At 50.4% G+C, this 20,252-nt stretch overlaps 1 protein-coding gene across 1 annotated transcript in view; it reads left to right on the top strand.

The window, feature by feature from the left end:
• The first annotated feature begins 1,253 nt into the window (after positions 1-1,253).
• si:dkey-22o22.2 (neural-cadherin) overlaps positions 1,254-20,252 on the top strand; it is a 222,235-nt gene continuing 203,236 nt past the window's right edge. The window contains exon 1 of the mRNA XM_067977013.1: positions 1,254-2,262. Within this exon, the coding sequence (XP_067833114.1) occupies positions 1,254-2,262 (1,009 nt within the window). The remainder of the gene's footprint in view (positions 2,263-20,252) is intronic.

The raw sequence follows: 20,252 nt of genomic DNA, 5'->3' as shown, positions 1-20,252 counted from the left end.
CATTGCACTTTTCAAAAAAGACACAGTTGGAAAGCTGAAATTGCATTCGCTGAAAATTATTTCGGTTTCATTTATATGCTCGCAAACTACCTTCATAATAGTCTCGGACTCTGAGACACCATGACAAATACCAACTGTTTGAACATCTTGCTGGCAAAACAGCTCCTGATAGTTCACGGTTCTGTGTACGATCTCACATTTTTCTTGTTCTTACCATATCTCAGTCTGTCTCTCTTAAATCCTGTGCTGCCAGTTTGATATTCATTACTGGCCATTACAAAAAGTCATTTAAAGTTACTGACGATGTAGCTAGACTCTTAATAGGTTAGTGGCCAGTTAATATGAGCAATCACCACTGCAGCGATATTCTGCCTGTATTGTAGTGACTATTCTAGATGGATACGAAGATGCTCTCTACCCATTACAATTTCAGTAGGTAATAGCCATTCAGTGTTTCCACTGGACTAGAGGGATACTGTGGCCACTGTAGCAACACAGCCATTTAGCAGAATCGGTTGCATTATGGAACTGGAACTCTTTGCTTAGGTTTGGTTTTTAAAAATCATAAATACAATAATTAAGAACATATTTTCCAACTTTTGCTTGTCTATATATAATTTTAAAAATTAGTTATATCTCACAGTTTATTCTGGTTATTGTTGAAACGCTGTACAAATACTCTTTAAAAAAAAACATAGGTAGTGAGAAACCCATCAGTCAGTATATTCGCGTGGCTATAACTCCGGAGTTAGGATGAGAGCGATCCTGCGGCTCAGTGTTCACCCCGGACGATGTTACTTTCACCTGGGAAAAGCCCACGCGAGGGGGCGGGGGCGGGGGTGGCATTGAACCCCCCTCCTCCTCCTCCTCCTCTTCACTGCTCCTCTGACTGGAGACGTTTCCGGATCCATGCCTCAGTAGTCCCCCCACCCCCTGACAATCCGATTGGTTGAAGGCGCGGATGGGGGTGGTCCTGGTGGGATTGGCGCTGATTGAATGAAAGTTGGAGCGGGTCTGGTTTTGGGCTTTCTCCAAATCCTCTGCCTCAGCGCTGGGATCGGAAGATGCAAATAGGAGCGTCCGGTGCCTTTGATACAAGCGGGAGAAAGATCTGATCTTGTTCTCAAAACAGTCGCCCTCAGTTTTTGAGATTATTTTATGCTAAATAATTGTTTCGAATTTACTGCCTCAAGGCTCTTTCCCTTTAATAAGAACTAAAATTTCTGCATCTTTAGTTTGCAATCTCTGGGATGATGGTTGTGCATCTCCTGCCTGATACCCGATACTGTCTCGGGGGTCCTTCATTCCTATTTCACTTTCTGTGGCTTCTCTCTGCGGCTGTGAGGGACTCCGGCTCCACCGCCCCCACACCGGTGTTCTACGGCCACGTCTCCGAGAGCTCCTTACCCGGCACCAAAGTGACCGGTGTCAGCGTCCCTGGCCGCAGGATCTGCCCGCTGTACCCTGCCGGGGCCAGGCTCCGGTTTGTGCTCGGCGGGGACGGAGGCGCGATTTTCCAGCTCTACCCTCACCACGGTGATGGCAACGTCCTGCTCAGAACCGCAGCACCTTTGGACCGGGAGGTGAGATCGCGCTACGTCCTTACGCTGAGCTGCTTCTCGGCGACCGGCTGCCCCGACAGGTCAAACTGCACCTCAGCTTTGGTTAAAGTTAGGGTCCGCGATGTGAACGACAACAGACCGGCGTTCGGCTCAGAGCAAGAGGTGAGGGTGGACGTGGACGAAATGATTCCTGTGGGATCAGAGATCGCCCGGGTGACAGCCACCGATAGAGATGAAGGAAGGAACGGGGAAATCAACTATCGCTCCTTGTCGACGATCCCTCACCTTTTTGTGGTTCCACGGACTGGTCAGATCCTGGTTGTAGACTCTCTAATGGGGATGAAGCCCCTCTACCTGTCCGTTTATGGCCAGGATAAAGGTGTGATCGCCCAGGTCAGTGACCCTCTGACTGTCCTGGTGAATATAAAACCAAGGGACCTGGGAGCTCATGAAGGCAGGAGAGAAGCTCGGTCTGTGCCGGACGAGATGTTTTACTCGGTGACTGTGTCTGAGGAGGACAACGTCGGCAGTGTCATTTACACAATCCCCGACTGGAAGTTTGAAGGACGGTGGTTTGAACTGATCGCCCCGGTGGATGCCCCCGTACAGATAGAGAGGGACTCCGGCAAAGTTTATTTATCAAAAAGACTTCGCGGCAAATCGGTCATCGAGATAACGGTGAAAGTCAACAGTCAGAAAGGTAAGTGGCCACCGGCATTCTCCTACTTTATTTAATGCCCGATATCTGAATGATCAATTCTGGTAAATAACTAGATTTTGTCACACTCCAGTGACATATGAAATTTATCACAATACGAAAATGTTGCTAACAGAACTATTTCTCCCTCACTATTGGCAAAAATCAATTCCATTCAGATGCTTTAACACTCCAGTCCAACAAGGGTAACTTACAATTAATTAGCAAACGTCCCAAGGCACTTCACAGAGCCTGAGAAAAATGAACCCCCAGCCGAAGGAGATATTAGGATGGGTGACCAAAAGCTTGCTTAAATAGGTGGGTTTTAAGGATGGTTTCAAAGGAGGAAAGGGAGGTGGAGAGATGGAGAAATTTATTGAGGGAATTCTAGAGAGTGGGACCTAGACAGCTGAAGGAACTTAATTTCTGAGTAGAAAAAAAAGAGTTAAATAGCCAAACATTTTGTGATTTAATAGTGAAGTTATTTCCATGAATTTAAACCTCCATTTAGAATATAGTCAGTTGCATCTGGGGAAAAGCAAGACATAGAACACAGAATGTAACTTATTTAAATAATAGCAGATATAGAATTCTGCCAACTTGATAGGAATACTAGAGTGTGGTGGATATCAGTGAGTATTACTGCCCATTACCATGCATTCCAATCAGGCAAAGCAGAGCTCTGCCCATCAGTCTCCAACTGTAGTGATATTTTTAAAGTTAAAAAGGACCTGACTATCACATTGGCTATTTTCTAATAATAATTTTAAAGTGGTTCAGAAGACCACCAGAAAAACCTTAAAATTTACCTCTGCACTGGGTAGCAATTATACTGCCACTAGTGTGAAGCTAGGGCAGTGTGAGACCACCTCCTCCGGGTGGTATGATACTGCGACTGAAAATTCAAATCACTCTCAGTTCATTAAACTTAAGCTGCAGTTACTGCTCTTTTTGTCTCAGTGTGGTACAAAAAACGTGGTATCAACACAAGATGTACAGTGTAGTTCTTTGATTAGAGTCTATTCTGGAGATTCCTCAATGGCTTGGTGGTTAAAGGCATTGGCCATTGTGTTAGTGAACCATACAGCCCAGGAAGTTCCAGCTTCATTTCCTGGTCTGTGCAGCCAGGAAGGTAGCTACAAATGGACTCGGCACCCCTGAGCTACCAAGAGGGGGATAAAGCATAAGTCAGGGTTGCACTCCTAATGGCTATCCTGTAACTTCTGCATTTGTGGACATCAGGTGAATATATGGCCTCCAGGGTCAAACAGCCTGCTGACAGTCAGTATCAAGGTTCACATATGAAGAATGGCTACTTGAGTGAAATACTGGAAGATGTTTGGCACCTGTGGAATCATACCTCAGCATAAGTCAGCCTTCAGAAGAGGAGAGGAGAAAACAAGGGGAAAAAAAGAGTGCCCTGACTCTCAAGTTTGATTTTCAGGAACTTATTTTTGGATTTGGAGAAAAAGTGAGGGAGCTAATGATATACTGTACTAGTATGTCTTCATTGTATGTTGTAACTATGTTTACAAGCTGTTCTAGTAACATCTAATAGCAGTACGTCTTCATGTATTGAAATAATGAAATCATTTTAATGGGACACATTAATAGAGATTATGCTAAGCACCTGGGATTGATTAATACTCTACACAGCAGTAGATGGCATCAATGCAGCAATCCTTATGTTTTGTTACATTGACAAGCTGTCTGATTTAGTAACCTTTAAGCCTTTCTATGGCATCTCATTGGAATGTCAATCATCCATTGACCACATGGATAATCTAGCACTATGTACACTATTAGGGTCTTAAAATTCAATAAAAAGAAACTTACTTTAATTATCTTACTTCAGACTAAGCTATCCCTATAATTGTGTATAAACAGGATACGCATTAGGGAATGATTGATTCTACTGAGAAAGATCTTTATAATTCACTGCTGCCCTTTTCATTTGGTTTTATTAACAGCTCTTCATTGTGTAATGAACTCAGTATCCCTATTGTGCACCCTCTTTTTAATCATATAATAGTTGATCTTCTGTGGTGTTGCACACAGGGAGTCATGACTAAGTGCAGTCTTCAGATGATGCAGGGTTAGACGTTGGGGGAGCATTGGATCATGGCGCGCAGATAAAGAAAAAAAACTTACATTTCTATAGTGCCTTTCACCTCCTCAGGATGTCCCAAAGCGCTTTACAGCCAATTAAGTACCTTTGAAGTGTAGTCACTGTTGTAGTGTAGGAAACAATTTATAATTCCATCTCCATTTTAAAGCCTTATGTTCTGTCCATATTTTTATATAATCCACTTTGATTTTATATTATTATTCTCTCCTGTAGAGGCTGTGGAGCTGGGAGATAAAAACAGAGGTGCTAAAGTGCCACTACTGGTAGGAGGGTATAATTACAGTGTGACAAGTTTACATAGGTTGTTCTCATTATAAATGTGGATATGGGAATTTATAATAAGAACATAAGAAATAGGAGCAGAGGTAGGCCATACGGCCCCTCGAGCCTGCTCTGCCATTCAATAAGATCATGGGTGATCTTCGGCCTTCTACTCCACTTTCCCACCCGATCCTCAAATCAGTCTCCTAGGTCCGTTTTTTCCCCGATGCTAGTCAATGAGTAAAGATGACACAAAAGTGTGACAGATCATTTCCATCAGTTTAGAGCTGTTTAATCCAGTCATTCCAATGTTACCAAGCTATCAGCAAGCAAAAGTACTTGTGTCTGGTTAGAACAAGAATACCTGGATATAATGTGATCATAATATTGAGATCATGAGTTCCCCTTCCTCCATGACAACAATAAGTAGGGTTTTGTATTTCTTTTCTATTCAATGATCCTCAATGGTAATGGCCTACCAATCACTTTGTTGGCCTATTCATGAAAATGGAGGAAGGGGAACTCATGATCTCAATATTATGATCACATTATATCCAGGTATTCTTGTTCTAACCAGACACAAGTACTTTCCCTTGCTGATAGCTTGGTAACATTGGAATGACTGGATTAAACAGCTCTAAACTGATGGAAATTGTTTGTTTTACACCTTGTTTACTTAAAATAAAATAAGCAGACTTGCATTGCTATTTGGAACCCATGGATTTGGAAGCCAGGTCATAATGGTTTGAAAGTTTAGAACCAAGTTAAAAGATTAGGCAGAAAGGTCAAGAACCAAAGGACACAGATTTAAGGTGATTGGCAAAAGAACCAATCATGAAGAAAAACTTTTTTATGCAACGAGTAGTTATGATCTGGAATGAGCTGCCTGAAAGGGCGGTGGAAGCAGATTCAATCATGGCTTTCAAAAAGGAATTGGATAAATACTTGAAGGGAAAAAATTTGCAGGGCTACGGGGAAGAGCAGGGGAATGAGACTAACTGGATTGCTCCTACAAAGGGCTGGCATGGGCTCGATGGGCCAAATGGTCTCCTGCGTTGTAACCATTCTATGATTCTAAGTGTCAATCTCTTTTGCCCCTTAATCCATTTCTCTGCCAAGTATTTATTCAGTTCCCTCTTGAATTTGCTGAAAATATCTAACTCCACTGCTTCATGGTCAGTCTGTTCTATATATTCACTGCCCTCTGTGTAAAGTAATTATATCTAAACTGTTCACTTTCTCTCTTCCAATTTCCCTTGCCCCCCGCCCCTCCCCCCGCCTTGTAAATCAACGGCAATGGTGACTCTTAAGATTTTTATGCTGTTCACATTGAAAATGCTCCATATCTGACCTTACAGGTGTATAACACTTAACAGTTGTACCACAAAAGTCATCTGAGCTACAGTGAATTTAGCACCTAACATCTGAACCTTTTTTTATGGGGTAAGGGTTTGGGAGTAACTTGCCCAGCGATTTGACAGAAATTAATCCGTGGAATTCAACTCGGACTAAAGAAACAATATCTTCTGATTCTTCAATCTGACACTGCAGTATACACTTTCAAACTGTAATTGAGGGGGCTCGATGCATTTCGCTGTTCAAAGATTCCAGCGATCCACGCGGGTTCAAGTTGCCTGTCTGTTCTCTGAGTCTATTATACTTTGCGGAATAATGAGTTGCAATAGCCAGGGTGTACTGTCTTGCTGGGTTAGATCGACGCTGGTGCTTAAGTGCGCAAAAATAAAGAGCTGCTGTCAACCTATTTGCTTAATAAAACCATTCACTGTCATCGGGTGTGTTCAGGGTGAGGGCGGAACCCTAACGCATGAGAAATAGAGTGAGGATGACCCAGCGTATCTTTGGGAAATGAATAAAATCATTTTATAATTACACGTCAACTGATTCGATTCCGTTGTTTGTTGGAGGTATATTTGTGGAACAGTAACCTTTAGATTGTCAACTGGGCAGGAAAAAGAGACAGATCTCCATTTAATTAAAGTAGAATGTGAGCCTTCCTTAATCCGAGTTTTATTGGGAAGGCTGGGCAGAAGAGACTGTGCTAATTGAAGCGCGGTGTTTATACACTGGACACCCAGGGTACATGCATGGAGAGTCTATGTTGACTTTTGACAATAAAAATAAACATATTTACTTTGCATTGATTTATAAAACTACTGTCCATTTCTTACTTTTCCTAAAAATTGACCTATCAGATTGGTCTTTGTCAGTGTTTCGCAAGACTGGTCTCTGTAAATCGATTTTTTACATTGCTATTATGTAGGAATGCACTTTATTCCTTCTCTCTGTTATGACTCTTCCGTTGTTATTTCATCTCTATCCAGCACAGATATCCAAACACTCGGCTGAATTCACAAACATACTGCAAGCGAACAGACACACTTCAGATTAAATCATCCTGTTGGTTTTTAATCAACAACTAAATATTAGCATGTTCACACGCTCCGGTTAGCAAATATTGCCCCAAGAGGGAATTACTGTGTTGTTTAGTGACATCGTGCGGAGAACACGGGGGAAAAAATAAACATGGTTACAGCGTGTCAGGGTAAAACTGCCTGCGTGGTATGTGTTCCATGTTGCCGTCTGCAATTACTTTTAAAACATACGATTACATTGAAAATGCTTTTAATTCCCAATGGAATTGAAATCCAGCCCGCTATGGGATTAGAACTGATGGGGATATCGGGAGTGATTTCCTGAGTATGGGCTGGTGGAGGAGAACTTTGCTCACCAGCAGTACTTATTGGAATGTGACGGGCACGCTGCCTGCAATTTTCCGATATGCGCTGCCACCAGATTCTCAAAAATTACCCCCACTGTCTTCATGAAAAAAGTATCCAGTGAGTAGTGAGCCACACAGACCAGGAAGGTCCCAGGAAGGATCTCGCCCAATACTGAATTAGCTGGTCTCAGCCACGCTGGCAATAGGGCTACTACAATTGGCCTCAGTACCCCTATGTTAGTGAGGGGGAAATTGGCCAGGGTTCCTACTCCTGATCACTATCCATTGATCACTGTTGGAAGTGCAGGTGTAAGATCTCAGGTTAGGTTAGGATCAGGTTTAGCTGTTATGCCCCCCGTGGTTGAATAGCCAGTTGACATTCATTGTTAAGTCTGGCTTGTGAAGAATGGCCACTTTGACGAGGACACCTGGTGCCCATGGAACCATAGCCCAGTAAGGAGTCAATACCTTTAGGAAAGGAGAGTGGGAAAAATAGGTGCATAAAGAGAAAAAAAATGGGGGGGGGGGAAGGAAAAGAAAGTGTTTGGTAAATCTTTAGTCATTTGTTTATAATGATGCAAACTGCATTGAAATGCATCACCATATCATTTATGCATGATGTCTTTGTAACAAAAATGGAGTGTAAGGAAATCTCTTAAACTCAATTAAATGATGTGGAGATCATTTAATTAAATGACACCTCGTTATTCAGGCTCGAGCGGATTGTCCAAATGCAAGTTTATTACTCAGACACCAATAGTATAATAACTATTACATTATTGGTGTCTGAATATGTAGACTCATACAACCTGGTTTCCTGCAGATCCAAGGTGATCAAGCTTGGCCTTCGTAGGTGTTGGACTTCAGACCGTCCCGTGAGCTCTAACTAAGAAGCCTGCTACCTGTTCCTTTGTATCTTCCCCTTTAATGTGAGTCATCTCACATGATGCCCAGAATAATGGCCATGTTGATAGTTTAATTGCTAATCAGTTTAACCTGATGTCTCCTGCCTGGCAATACAAACGGACAGGAGATGCCCTGGGCATCCCAGATAGATAGTGTGATGATTGGCTGGCCTCCATTGTTCCAGCTAACCTCTGATACTAACACATATCCTGATCTGATATTCACATCGAGATGTGATTAACTTTGATGGTACACAAAGCAAATTGTAATACACTCTCCCACTAAAAACAGTTTACCAAACAATTGTCCATGAAGACAGCGTCCTTTGAATATGTTTACAGCGTCCTTTGAATATGTTTACAAGTGTAAACAATTTTACAACACCAAGTTATAGTCCAGCAATTTTATTTTAAATTCACAAGCTTTCGGAGGCTACCTCCTTCCTCAGGTGAACGATGTGGAAAAAAAAATCGTTCACCTGAGGAAGGAGGTAGGAGGTAGCCTCCGAAAGCTTGTGAATTTAAAATAAAATTGCTGGACTATAACTTGGTGTTGTAAAATTGTTTACAATTGTCAACCCCAGTCCATCACCGGCATCTCCACATTATGTTTACAAGAACTAACTAGTAATTTTGAGTATTGCAAGCTTTGCTGCTTTAACTAGCAGTTCTCACCCAACAGGCTTATTATCCACTTCAATCCATTCTCTCCTAATAAATAATTCAAGGTATGTTTGCAGGATTAGGGCAAAACTATCATATCAGTACAAAAACAAGCAGCTGGAATCCAACTGATTATTTTATTCATGGTAAAATCTCTGAATATATGAGAATTAAAATATATATATATATTTTTAAAGGACAGGCTCTAACTAGTTGCAGACATCTGAATAAACCTGTCCTTCTTCAAAGAAGAGATTAGCTGATGGAAGGACAGACTATCTCTGCCGTGCCTCAAATTTTCTTTAAAGGGATCCCTGCTGGCTGTTTGTAGGGCTGATCCTTTCTTCTGCTCCTTCTTCCAAGTTTCTTTCTTGGACTTCATTTTTAAAAATTATTCTAGGGATTTAACAAAAACTTTCAGTTCTTTATGATTTTCCAACTATGTCCTTAAATTTTTCCAGCATCTGTTTTTTATTTAATTTATGTACAACCTTGGAATCTCATCGCATTATGTAATTTATTAGACGCTTCTTTTATCTTCGTTCCTCAAATCCAATTTTAAAAATCTTGTATCAAAGCAGATCTTGCCATTTGTAAACAACAGCCTTTTGTTGCACTTACTGTTAGGTTTTATCGTGAGTTAATTTATTTAATTCCTTAACCCTTCAAGTGAAGTTTGTACTTTGGTAATGAAGCCATTACTGGAGAGTGCAGTGTTGGGCTAGATATGCTGACTCCAGGCAAGCTAATTAGCAACTTTAGCTTGAGTACTAATGAAATCTTGCAATCCTCTCGTTGTTGGCCTTGCTATTGAGGTCACAGCACTTGAATGAATCCAACTTCAATTAAATTCAAGGTTGAAACTGAAGCAACTTTTTTTTCTTCTTTAGTCTACTGTAATCTAGTCCAGTTTTTAAAACCTTTTTACAGATTAGATAAAATTGCTGTAATTCTTTGATCACCCAATCCTCCAAGAATGTCCCTTTGCATCAATCTAGTATTAATGAGCTCTGCTCTTTGCATTCTAGACTCTTTAGAATTGAAATTTTATTCAAAATGAGATGTGCATCTGGGTGATTTGTGTTGCTCATTGATTGCTGTTAGACTGACAGAACTTTGGCCTTTGTCCCTCAACTGCCATCAGTAGAAACCTAGTCTCTTTTTCTGGGCCAGCTTTGAACCTGGCTCTTTAGAGATGATGGACATTGATTGGCACAACTGGAGCAAATAGTTAAGCAGCAATAATCTTCTAGATGCGTATAAGGTGTATATGCCTGCAATGTTAGATCTGGCTATCCAATGGATGGGTTGATGTTTCTTTTGGACACCATAGAAATGACCAAAGATGTCCAAATTGAAAGGCTTGTCAATATAGTACACTAAAAATAAAGGATGTTGTATAAACATTCTGCCACAAAGTATTTGCCAGCACATTTAGAAAATACTGTGGTGAAAATTCACTAATTCTGCTGTCCAGTGGGAGGCATGCTCCAAGGGCATTTCTGTAGCCCTATTTCTGACCTATGTTCCCACATTTGCCTGAGGAAGGAGAAAATCTCCGAAAGCTTGTGAATTTAAAATAAAATTGCTGGACTATAACTTGGTGTTGTAAAATTGTTTACAACCTTCAACTGTGGCTTCCCAGCTGGGAGCGTGAGAGTGTTGAACTTACCCTATTATTGCATCATATTTGCAAAGTATGCTAAAGAGACCCTGGGAGAGAGCATCGTTCCTCCACAGTTGTCTTCTCATAACCCATTCCACTCTGGAACACCAGGCCTCTATGGCAGCAGTCTGAGCATCCATGACAAAAGCACCAACTAGACTTTGGTCCTCTGGTATGGGGGGTTCTGCTGCAGATATCATAGAATCGCCACATGCTCCATGGTGAACTGCAGTGTTGTGAAACCATCATGAAAGGCTGCAAATATGCTGCTAGAGAACGCCACCAAAATTGGCATCTGCAGTATGCTGCTCGGCATAGTCCCTAGGGATAACACACTTGGTGCTTAGAGCAAATTTTAATTTAAAATCAGGCCCATAAGGTCCAGATCCCCAGGTTTGATGGATGAGTGAGATGCAAGCTGATCCCCCAAGCAGCATGTTTCTCCTGCTCCTTTGCCACCACCATCACCTGTTGACTCATGCTCTGTATTCTACCCAGTGCACTCATTATCTAAATACCCCCATGGTGAATGTATCTAAGCTGCCAATTGCAAGGAATATGGTGAATCATGAGAAGGGCTGGCTTGAAGATCTTGTGAGTCATGGCTCGGCTCCCTATGAAACACCTGGAGAAACAGAAAAAATATGTTCCTATAGTGTCCTTTTAAACACCCTTCATTTACTGTTTGCAATAGAAAGACTGACATAGTAAAGTGCTTCAGTATATTTTTTGTCACCAATGATTGAATGCGAGAATAGGATGAGATAAAATAGCAGGATTGCAACAAACCCTGAGTTCCTACATCACCATTTCCAGCTCCCTCTATGACTTCTCTCCCCAGGTTTTGTAAGGCTTCTTCCTCATATGAGGTAACAGGACAAATATTAGGGGGTCCTCCTCCTGTGTATGGTCACACTCTTTTCTTACGGACTGGCTTCTCCTGCAGTTAGAATAGAAATGGGAGGTTGCCTTATCTTGATGATATACAATGATACCCAAGTGTCAGACACTATTTAAAGGGTATGATTATATGCGCTGGCACTATGAGAAGAATATTTTTGGCTGACTGCATGCAAAGTGTGAGTGAAGTAACAGTTCTGAGGAAGGCGTATAGTGCTAAGTGAACCCTCCGCATAATAGGCATTCTTGGTCAGGATTGAAAGTTCAAGTGTGAAGGGAAGGTAATTGTAAGTGCCACTGATGCTTAGTACACTGAATTAATGAAAGGCAACAGTGTTTTTTTTATACCTTGTCTAGCCTGGTACGGCCATTAAACTTCTTCCAGCATTGCCTGCAGATGTGCGACATGGCACCTCCTGCCATTCTTGTTGGGTAGTTCACCTGCGACTCTATGCTGCTCCGTTCCAAACAGAGCTCTTTTCCTGCGGCTCACTTCTTCTAGCAGAATTTCTATTTCCTTTCTGAAAAATGGGCTTTTCTCTTTGCTTCAGACCTCATTTCAGATATCATGAACTGCACAAAAAAAGCTTGCTGCCTCAACAAGTCAGAAGCTGAAAGGACTACTCCTTTGAGCTGTTGCAAGCCATTAAATTGTGCAGCAGCTCCTGATTTTCCATCCAACAACAAGTAAGCTCCCAGTGACATGTCTTTCACACCGGGAACCGGCCTCCATTTTGCCAATGACGTTGATCCTGAAAATACAAGCACGGTCAGTGCACTGTGGGTTAGGCAGATGCTCTTCTCGCACCATCCCTGGCTTGCATCTGATCAGAACATCAAGGCTCCTGAATGCAATACTGAACTCCTGGAAATTGAAAGGTAGGTTGCTAGTTTCAAATTCTTAGATCTGACAATGCACAAAACATCTGATGAGAGAAAATGTTTCCACAGTATTCCCAAATCTTTATACATAAATAATAAATCAATGCTATGAATTTCATTTTCTATGTAGGAGAGGACACAGTGCCACAAATATCTGACTTTTTGTGCATCAGTAATTTTGATGTGGGAAACAATTGTGGACAGCATGCTGGTAATAGGATGCTCATCAAATACATATGCAAAAACCAAATGATTAAAGTAAATCCTTCACATAGCAACATCCCTTTCAAACTTTGAATATTAATGGTTTCTTAATTAAAACAGTATTCAAACATCTACGTTATAACAACAAAAACTTGCATTTATGTAGGCCCTTTTAATGTACAAAAATGTACCAGAATGCTTTGCAGAGGCATAATCAAAAAAACTTGTGTCTGTAATGTTGTATCCTTGCCTCATTGTAGTGAGCCTCCAATGATACTGATTGGGCCATGCTAAATATGTGTCAGCACCAATCAATCAGATCACAACAGTGGTCCATGTTAACCTTGTGACACCACAGTCCAATCACATTGTTGGAAGAAAATTTCAGCCCATTTTGGCCTACTTGATAGATCCCTGAGCCTCTTTTCATTTAATCCATCCCAGTAGCATTTTATCCATGTACTTGGCCTTTACTCCCTCCAAGTGCGTTGAGTGCTCCAGCACCAACTCTGCTCTCCCCCTCTAACCAACTCACAGGGACATAGGGCTGGAGGAGAGGGGTCAGACTTCTGGCTCTCTCCTGCACCACTTCCAGGGATGGATACTTCCCTTGAACCTCAGTGCCTCAAACCTCAAAGCAGTACTCAAGGTGCAGCCGGACCACAACACGACATATCTTTAGCATGATAGCATCAGGCTTAAGCTTTACAGTTTTGGAATATAGTTCAGCATTTTGTTTGCTTTGTTATTTGCTACTCTGCAATGACTGGACAAAGGAAGTGCTGAATCTCCTATCACTCCTTTTAACCCCTGCATTAGCCAGTTCAATACCATTCATTGAGCAATTGTTACACCATTTTTCTTCCAATGTTAACACCTTGAACTTATCTGTGTTGAATTTGATTTTTATAGTTTTACCCACTTGTAAAATTTTATATGTCCTTCTGTTGTTCCATGGCTGCTTTGACAGTCAGGAAATAGAGAATATTTTCTCTGCAGCATTCGTCACTCGCTGCGGTTGAATCAATGCTGATTGATTTTGCTTAAAGAATGGAAACTAATATTTGGGATAACCACATTTCCAGCAGAATGTCCCATTTAATAGGTTTTGGCTGCTAACTATCATTGTTGCACAGAACACAAACCCAAATCATTAGAAATAGCACTACATGGGCTCAGGGAGTTAGTCCAGTGAGTGGCTGAGCCATACTGAACATGAAGATCCCAGGTTTGATTCCTGCTCTGCATTAACTGACCTCAGGGTGGGGAAGCAACAATGCTACAACTGGCCCCGATGTTCCTGAGGTAGGGAAGGAAAAATTGGCCAGGTTTCCTGCTCTCGATCACTATCCAGTGGCCCCCTGTTGGAAGTCCCTGTCGATGGAAGATGGGCGAGAACAGGATCGAGCTCAGGTCTGACGTTCCCATCATCAAATAGCCTGTTGTCAAGGCTGACACATGAAAAATACGGCCATTTGGATGAAGTACCAGAGGGAAAAATGGTAGCCATGGTACTGAGCTAAACCAGAAATCCTTAGAAGAGCAGAGAAAATTGCTGAGGGATAAACATTCCACCCTGTAAACAAATGTTGTGGGGAAAAAAAAAACAACATACAAATGGCATTATCAATTACACAAATAGTATTGAACCTTTTCACTCTAAGGTTAATCTCAACTAGGGTTCCCAATCCTCCCGGTTTCAGCTGGAGTCTCCCGAAATCGGCGGATCCTCTGCCGAGTGCTGCTGCTGGCAACTTGGGAGAAATGTTCGTGGCATCGCCAGTGCGTGCATGCGAACCAGCGCTGCAGACTGTCCCTGTGCAGGGTGAACACACTTGGGGACACCGCTCCACCTCTCCTTCAGGTTTCATTCAGTTGCACTGGCGCTCCACCGGGCAGCATCATCCCCACCGCCGCAGGGAGCCGAGACCGGGTAAGGTGACAGCAATCGTGGGGGGGGCTCGGGAAAGGGGGCTTGGGGGGAGGAGGGAGACTGGGGAATGGGGGCTCGGGGGGCTCGGGAGACTGGGGAATGGGGGCTCGGGGGGGGGAGGGGGAATGGGGGCTCGGGGGGGGGAGGGAGACTGGGGAATGGGAGCTCGGGGGGGGGGGGAATGGGAGCTCGGGGGGGGGGGGGGAATGGGAGCTCGGGGGGGGGGGGGGGGAATGGGAGCTCGGGGGGGGGGGGAATGGGAGCTCGGGGGGGGGGGGAATGGGAGCTCGGGGGGGGGGGGAATGGGAGCTCGGGGGGGGTGGGGAATGGGAGCTCGGGGGGGGGGGGGAATGGGAGCTCGGGGGGGGGGGGGAATGGGAGCTCGGGGGGGGGGGAATGGGAGCTCGGGGGGGGGGGGAATGGGAGCTCGGGGGGGGGGGGGAATGGGAGCTCGGGGGGGGGGGGAATGGGAGCTCGGGGGGGGGGAATGGGAGCTCGGGGGGGGAATGGGGGGTGAGGAGGGGTGAGGGGGGAGGGGGAATGGGGGCTCGGGGGGGGAGGGGGAATGGGGGCTCGGGGGGGGAGGGGGAATGGGGGAATGGGGGCTCGGGGGGGGAGGGAGACTGGGGGCTCGGGGGGAGGGAGACTGGGGAATGGGGGCTCGGGGGGAGGGGGAGGCTGGGGAATGTGAGCTCAAGGGGGAGACGGGGCAATGGGGGCTCGAGGGGGAGACGGGGGAATGTGGGCTCGAGGGGGAGACGGGGGAATGGGGGCTCGAGGGGGAGGGGGAGAGGGAGACTGGGGAATGGGGGCTCGGGGGAATGGGGGAATGGGGGCTCGGGGGAATGGGGGCTCAGGGGGGACGGGGGAATGGGGGCTCGAGGGGGAGACGGGGGAATGGGGGCTCGAGGGGAAGAGGGAGACTGGGGAATGGGGTCTCGGGGGGAGAGGGAGACTGGGGAATGGGGGCTCGAGGGGGAAACTGGGGAATGGGGGCTCGAGGGGGAATCTGGGGAATGGGGGCTTGAGAGGTAGGGGGAGACGGAGACTGGGGAATGCGGGGTCGGGGGAGAGGGAGACTGGGGAATGGGGGCTCGGGGGGAGGGAGACTGGGGAATGGGGGCTCGGGGGGGGGGGGAATGGGAGCTCGGGGGGGGGGGAATGGGAGCTCGGGGGGGGGGGGAATGGGAGCTCGGGGGGGGGGAATGGGAGCTCGGGGGGGGGGAATGGGAGCTCGGGGGGGGGGAATGGGAGCTCGGGGGGGGAATGGGGGGTGAGGAGGGGTGAGGGGGGAGGGGGAATGGGGGCTCGGGGGGGGAGGGGGAATGGGGGCTCGGGGGGAGGGGGGGAGGGGGAATGGGGGAATGGGGGCTCGGGGGGGGAGGGAGACTGGGGGCTCGGGGGGAGGGAGACTGGGGGCTCGGGGGGAGGGAGACTGGGGAATGGGGGCTCGGGGGGAGGGGGAGGCTGGGGAATGTGAGCTCAAGGGGGAGACGGGGCAATGGGGGCTCGAGGGGGAGACGGGGGAATGTGGGCTCGAGGGGGAGACGGGGGAATGGGGGCTCGAGGGGGAGGGGGAGAGGGAGACTGGGGAATGGGGGCTCGGGGGAATGGGGGAATGGGGGCTCGGGGGAATGGGGGCTCAGGGGGGACGGGGGAATGGGGGCTCGAGGGGGAGACGGGGGAATGGGGGCTCGAGGGGAAGAGGGAGACTGGGGAATGGGGTCTCGGGGGGAGAGGGAGACTGGGGAATGGGGGCTCGAGGGGGAAACTGGGGAATGGGGGCTCGAGGGGGAATCTGGGGAATGGGGGCTTGAGAGGTAGGGGGAGACGGAGACTGGGGAATGCGGGGTCGGGGGAGAGGGAGACTGGGGAATGGGGGCTCGGGGGGAGGGAGACTGGGGAATGGGGGCTCGGGGGGGGGGAGACTGGGGAATGGGGGCTTGGGGGGGGGGAGACTGGGGAATGGGGGCTCGGGCGGGAGACTGGGGAATGGGGGCTCGGGGGGGAGATTGGGGAATGGGGGCTCGGGGGGGGGGAGGGAGACTGGGGGCTCGGGGGGGAGGGAGACTGGGGAATGGGGGCTCGGGGGGGAGGGAGACTGGGGAATGGGGGCTCGGGGGGGGGGGAATGGAAGCTCGGGGGGAAATGGGGGGTGAGGAGGGGGGGAGGGGGAATGGGGGCTCGGGGGGGGAGGGGGAATGGGGGCTCGGGGGGGAGAGGGAATGGGGGCTCGGGGGGGAGAGGGAATGGGTGCTCGGGGGGGGGGAGGGAGACTGGGGGTGAGGGGGGGAGGGAGACTGGGGAATGGGGGCTCGGGGGGGGGGTGAGGGAGATAGGGGAATAGGGGCTCGGGGGGGTGAGGGAGACTGGGGAATGGGGGCTCGAGGGGGAGACGGGGAATGGGGGCTCGAGGGGGAGACGGGGGAATGGGGGCTCGAGGGAATGGGGGCTCGAGGGGGAGACGGAGGAATGGGGGCACGAGGGGGAGAGGGAAACTGGGGAATGGGGGCTCGAGGGGAGAGAGGGAGACTGGGGAATGGGGGCTCGAGGGGGGAGAGGGAGACTGGGGAATGGGGGCTCGAGGGGGGAGAGGGAGACTGGGGAATGGGGGCTCGAGGGGGAGAGGGAGACTGGGGAATGGGGGCTCGAGGGGGAGAGGGAGACTGGGGAATGGGGGCTCGAGGGGGGAGAGGGAGACTGGGGAATGGGGGCTCGAGGGGGGAGAGGGAGACTGGGGAATGGGGGCTCGAGGGGGGAGAGGGAGACTGGGGAATGGGGGCTCGAGGGGGGAGAGGGAGACTGGGGAATGGGGGCTCGAGGGGGGAGAGGGAGACTGGGGAATGGGGGCTCGAGGGGGGAGAGGGAGACTGGGGAATGGGGGCTCGAGGGGGGAGAGGGAGACTGGGGAATGGGGGCTCGAGGGGGGAGAGGGAGACTGGGGAATGGGGGCTCGAGGGGGGAGAGGGAGACTGGGGAATGGGGGCTCGAGGGGGGAGAGGGAGACTGGGGAATTGGGGCTCGAGGGGGAAACTGGGGAATGGGGGCTCGAGGGGGAGGGGGAGAGGGAGACTGGGGAATGGGGGATCGGGGGGAGAGGGAGACTGGGGAATGGGGGCTCGGGGGGAGGGGGAGGCTGGGGAATGTGAGCTCAAGGGGGAGACGGGGCAATGGGGGCTCAAGGGGGAGACGGGGGAATGTGGGCTCGAGGGGGAGATGGGGGAATGGGGGCTCGAGGGGGAGGGGGAGGGGGAGACTGGGGAATGGGGGCTCGGGGGAATGGGGGCTCAGGGGCGAGGGGGGACGGGGGAATGGGGGCTCGAGGGGGAGACGGGGGAATGGGGGCTCGAGGGGAAGAGGGAGACTGGGGAATGGGGTCTCGGGTGGAGAGGGAGACTGGGGAATGGGGGCTCGAGGGGGAAAGTGGGGAATGGGGGCTCGAGGGGGAATCTGGGGAATGGGGGCTTGAGAGGTAGGGGGAGACGGAGACTGGGGAATGCGGGGTCGGAGAGAGGGAGACTGGGGAATGGGGGCTCGGGGGGAGGGAGACTGGGGAATGGGGGCTCAGGGGGGGAGACTGGGGAATGGGGGCTCGGGCGGGAGACTGGGGAATGGGGGCTCGGGGGGGAGATTGGGGAATGGGGGCTAGGGGGGGTGCGACTGGGGAATGGGGGCTAGGGGGGGGTGAGACTGGGGAATGGGGGCTAGGGGGTGTGAGATTGGGGAATGGGGGCTGGGGGGGGTGAGACTGGGGAATGGGGGCTGGGGGGGTGAGACTGGGGAATGCGGGCTAGGGGGGGGTGAGACTGGGGAATGGGGGCTCGGGGGGAGACTGGGGAATTGGGGCTCGGGGGGAGGGGGAGACTGGGCAATGGGAGCTCGTGGGGAGGGGGAGTCTGGGGAATGTGGGCTCGAGGGGGAGACGGGGAATGTGGGCTCGAGGGGGAGACGGAGGAATGGGGGCTCGAGGGGGAGAGGGAGACTGGGGAATGGGGGCTCGGGCGGGAGAGGGAGACTGGGGAATGGGGGCTCGAGGGGGAGAGGGAGACTGGGGAATGGGGGCTCGGGGGGGAGAGGGAGACTGGGGAATGGGGGCTCGAGGGGGGAGAGGGAGACTGGGGAATGGGGGCTCGAGGGGGGAGAGGGAGACTGGGGAATGGGGGCTCGAGGTGGGAGAGGGAGACTGGGGAATGGGGGCTGGAGGGGGAGACTGGGGAATGGGGGCTCGAGGGGGAGACTGGGGAATGGGGGCTCGAGGGGGAAACTGGGCAATGGGGGCTCGAGGGGGAAACTGGGGAATGGGGGCGGGAGGGGGAGACAGGGAATGGGGGGTCGGGGAGAGAGAGACTGGGGAATGGGAGCTCGGGGGGAGTGGGAGACTGGGGAATGGGGGCTCGGGGGGAGAGGGAGACTGGGGAATGGGGACTCGGGGGGAGAGGGAGACTGGGGAATGGGGGCTCGGGGGGAGAGGGAGACTGGGGAACGGGGGGCTCGGGGGGAGTGGGAGACTGGGTAACGGGGGGCTCGGGGGGAGAGGGAGACTGGGGAATGGGGGGGAGAGGGAGACTGGGGAACGGGGTGCTCGGGGGGAGAGGGAGACTGGGGAACGGGGGGAGAGGGGGGAGAGGGAGACTGGGGAACGGGGGGCTCGGGGGGAGAGGGAGACTGGGGAACGGGGGGCTCGGGGGGAGAGGGAGACTGGGGAACGGGTGGCTCGGGGGGAGAGGGAGACTGGGGAACGGGTGGCTCGGGGGTAGAGGGAGACTGGGTAATGGGGGGGTTCGGGGGGAGAGGGAGACTGGGGAACGGGGGGGCTCGAGGGGGAGACTGGGGAATGTGGGCTCGGGGGGAGAGGGAGACTGGGTAACGGGGGGCTCGGGGGGAGAGGGAGACTGGGGAACGGGGGGGAGAGGGAGACTGGGGAACGGGTGGCTCGGGGGGAGAGGGAGACTGGGGAACGGGGGGGCTCGAGGGGGAGACTGGGGAATGGGGGCTCGGGGGGAGAGGGAGACTGGGGAACCAGGGGCTCGGGGGGAGAGGGAGACTGGGGAACGAGGGGCTCGGGGGGAGAGGGAGACTGGGGATCAGTTGGCTCGGGGGGAGAGGGAGACTGGGGATCGGAGGGAGAGGGAGACTGGGTAACGGGGGGCTCGGGGGGAGAGGGAGACTGGGGAACAGGGGGGCTCGAGGTGGAGACTGGGGAATGGGGCCTCGGCGGGGAGAGGGAGACTGGGGAATGGGGGCTCAGGGGGAGAGGGAGACTGGGGAATGTGGGCTCGGGGGGAGAGGGAGACTGGGGAATGTGGGCTCGGGGGGAGAGTGAGACTGGGGAATGGGGGCTCGGGGGGAGAGGGTGACTGGGGAATCGGGGCTCAGGGGGAGAGGGAGACTGGGTAACGGGGGGCTCGAGGGGGAGACTGGGGAATGGGGGCTCGGGGGGGAGAGGGAGACTGGGGAATGGGGGCTCAGGGGGAGAGGGAGACTGGGGAATGGGGGCTCGGGGGGAGAGGGAGACTGGGGAATGGGGGCTCGGGGGGAGAGGGAGACTCGGAAATGGGGGCTCAAGGGGAGACTCGGGAATGGGGGCTCAGGGGGAGAGGGAGACTGGGGAACGGGGGAGAGGGAGACTGGGGAACGGGGTGCTCGGGGGGAGAGAGAGACTGGGAATGGGGACTCGGAAAGAGGGAGAGACTGGGGAATGGGGGCTCGGG

This window comes from Heptranchias perlo, chromosome 3 (assembly GCF_035084215.1).
Source record: "Heptranchias perlo isolate sHepPer1 chromosome 3, sHepPer1.hap1, whole genome shotgun sequence".
Lineage (NCBI taxonomy): Eukaryota > Metazoa > Chordata > Chondrichthyes > Hexanchiformes > Hexanchidae > Heptranchias > Heptranchias perlo.
This window is presented reverse-complemented; position numbering and strand designations above follow the sequence as displayed.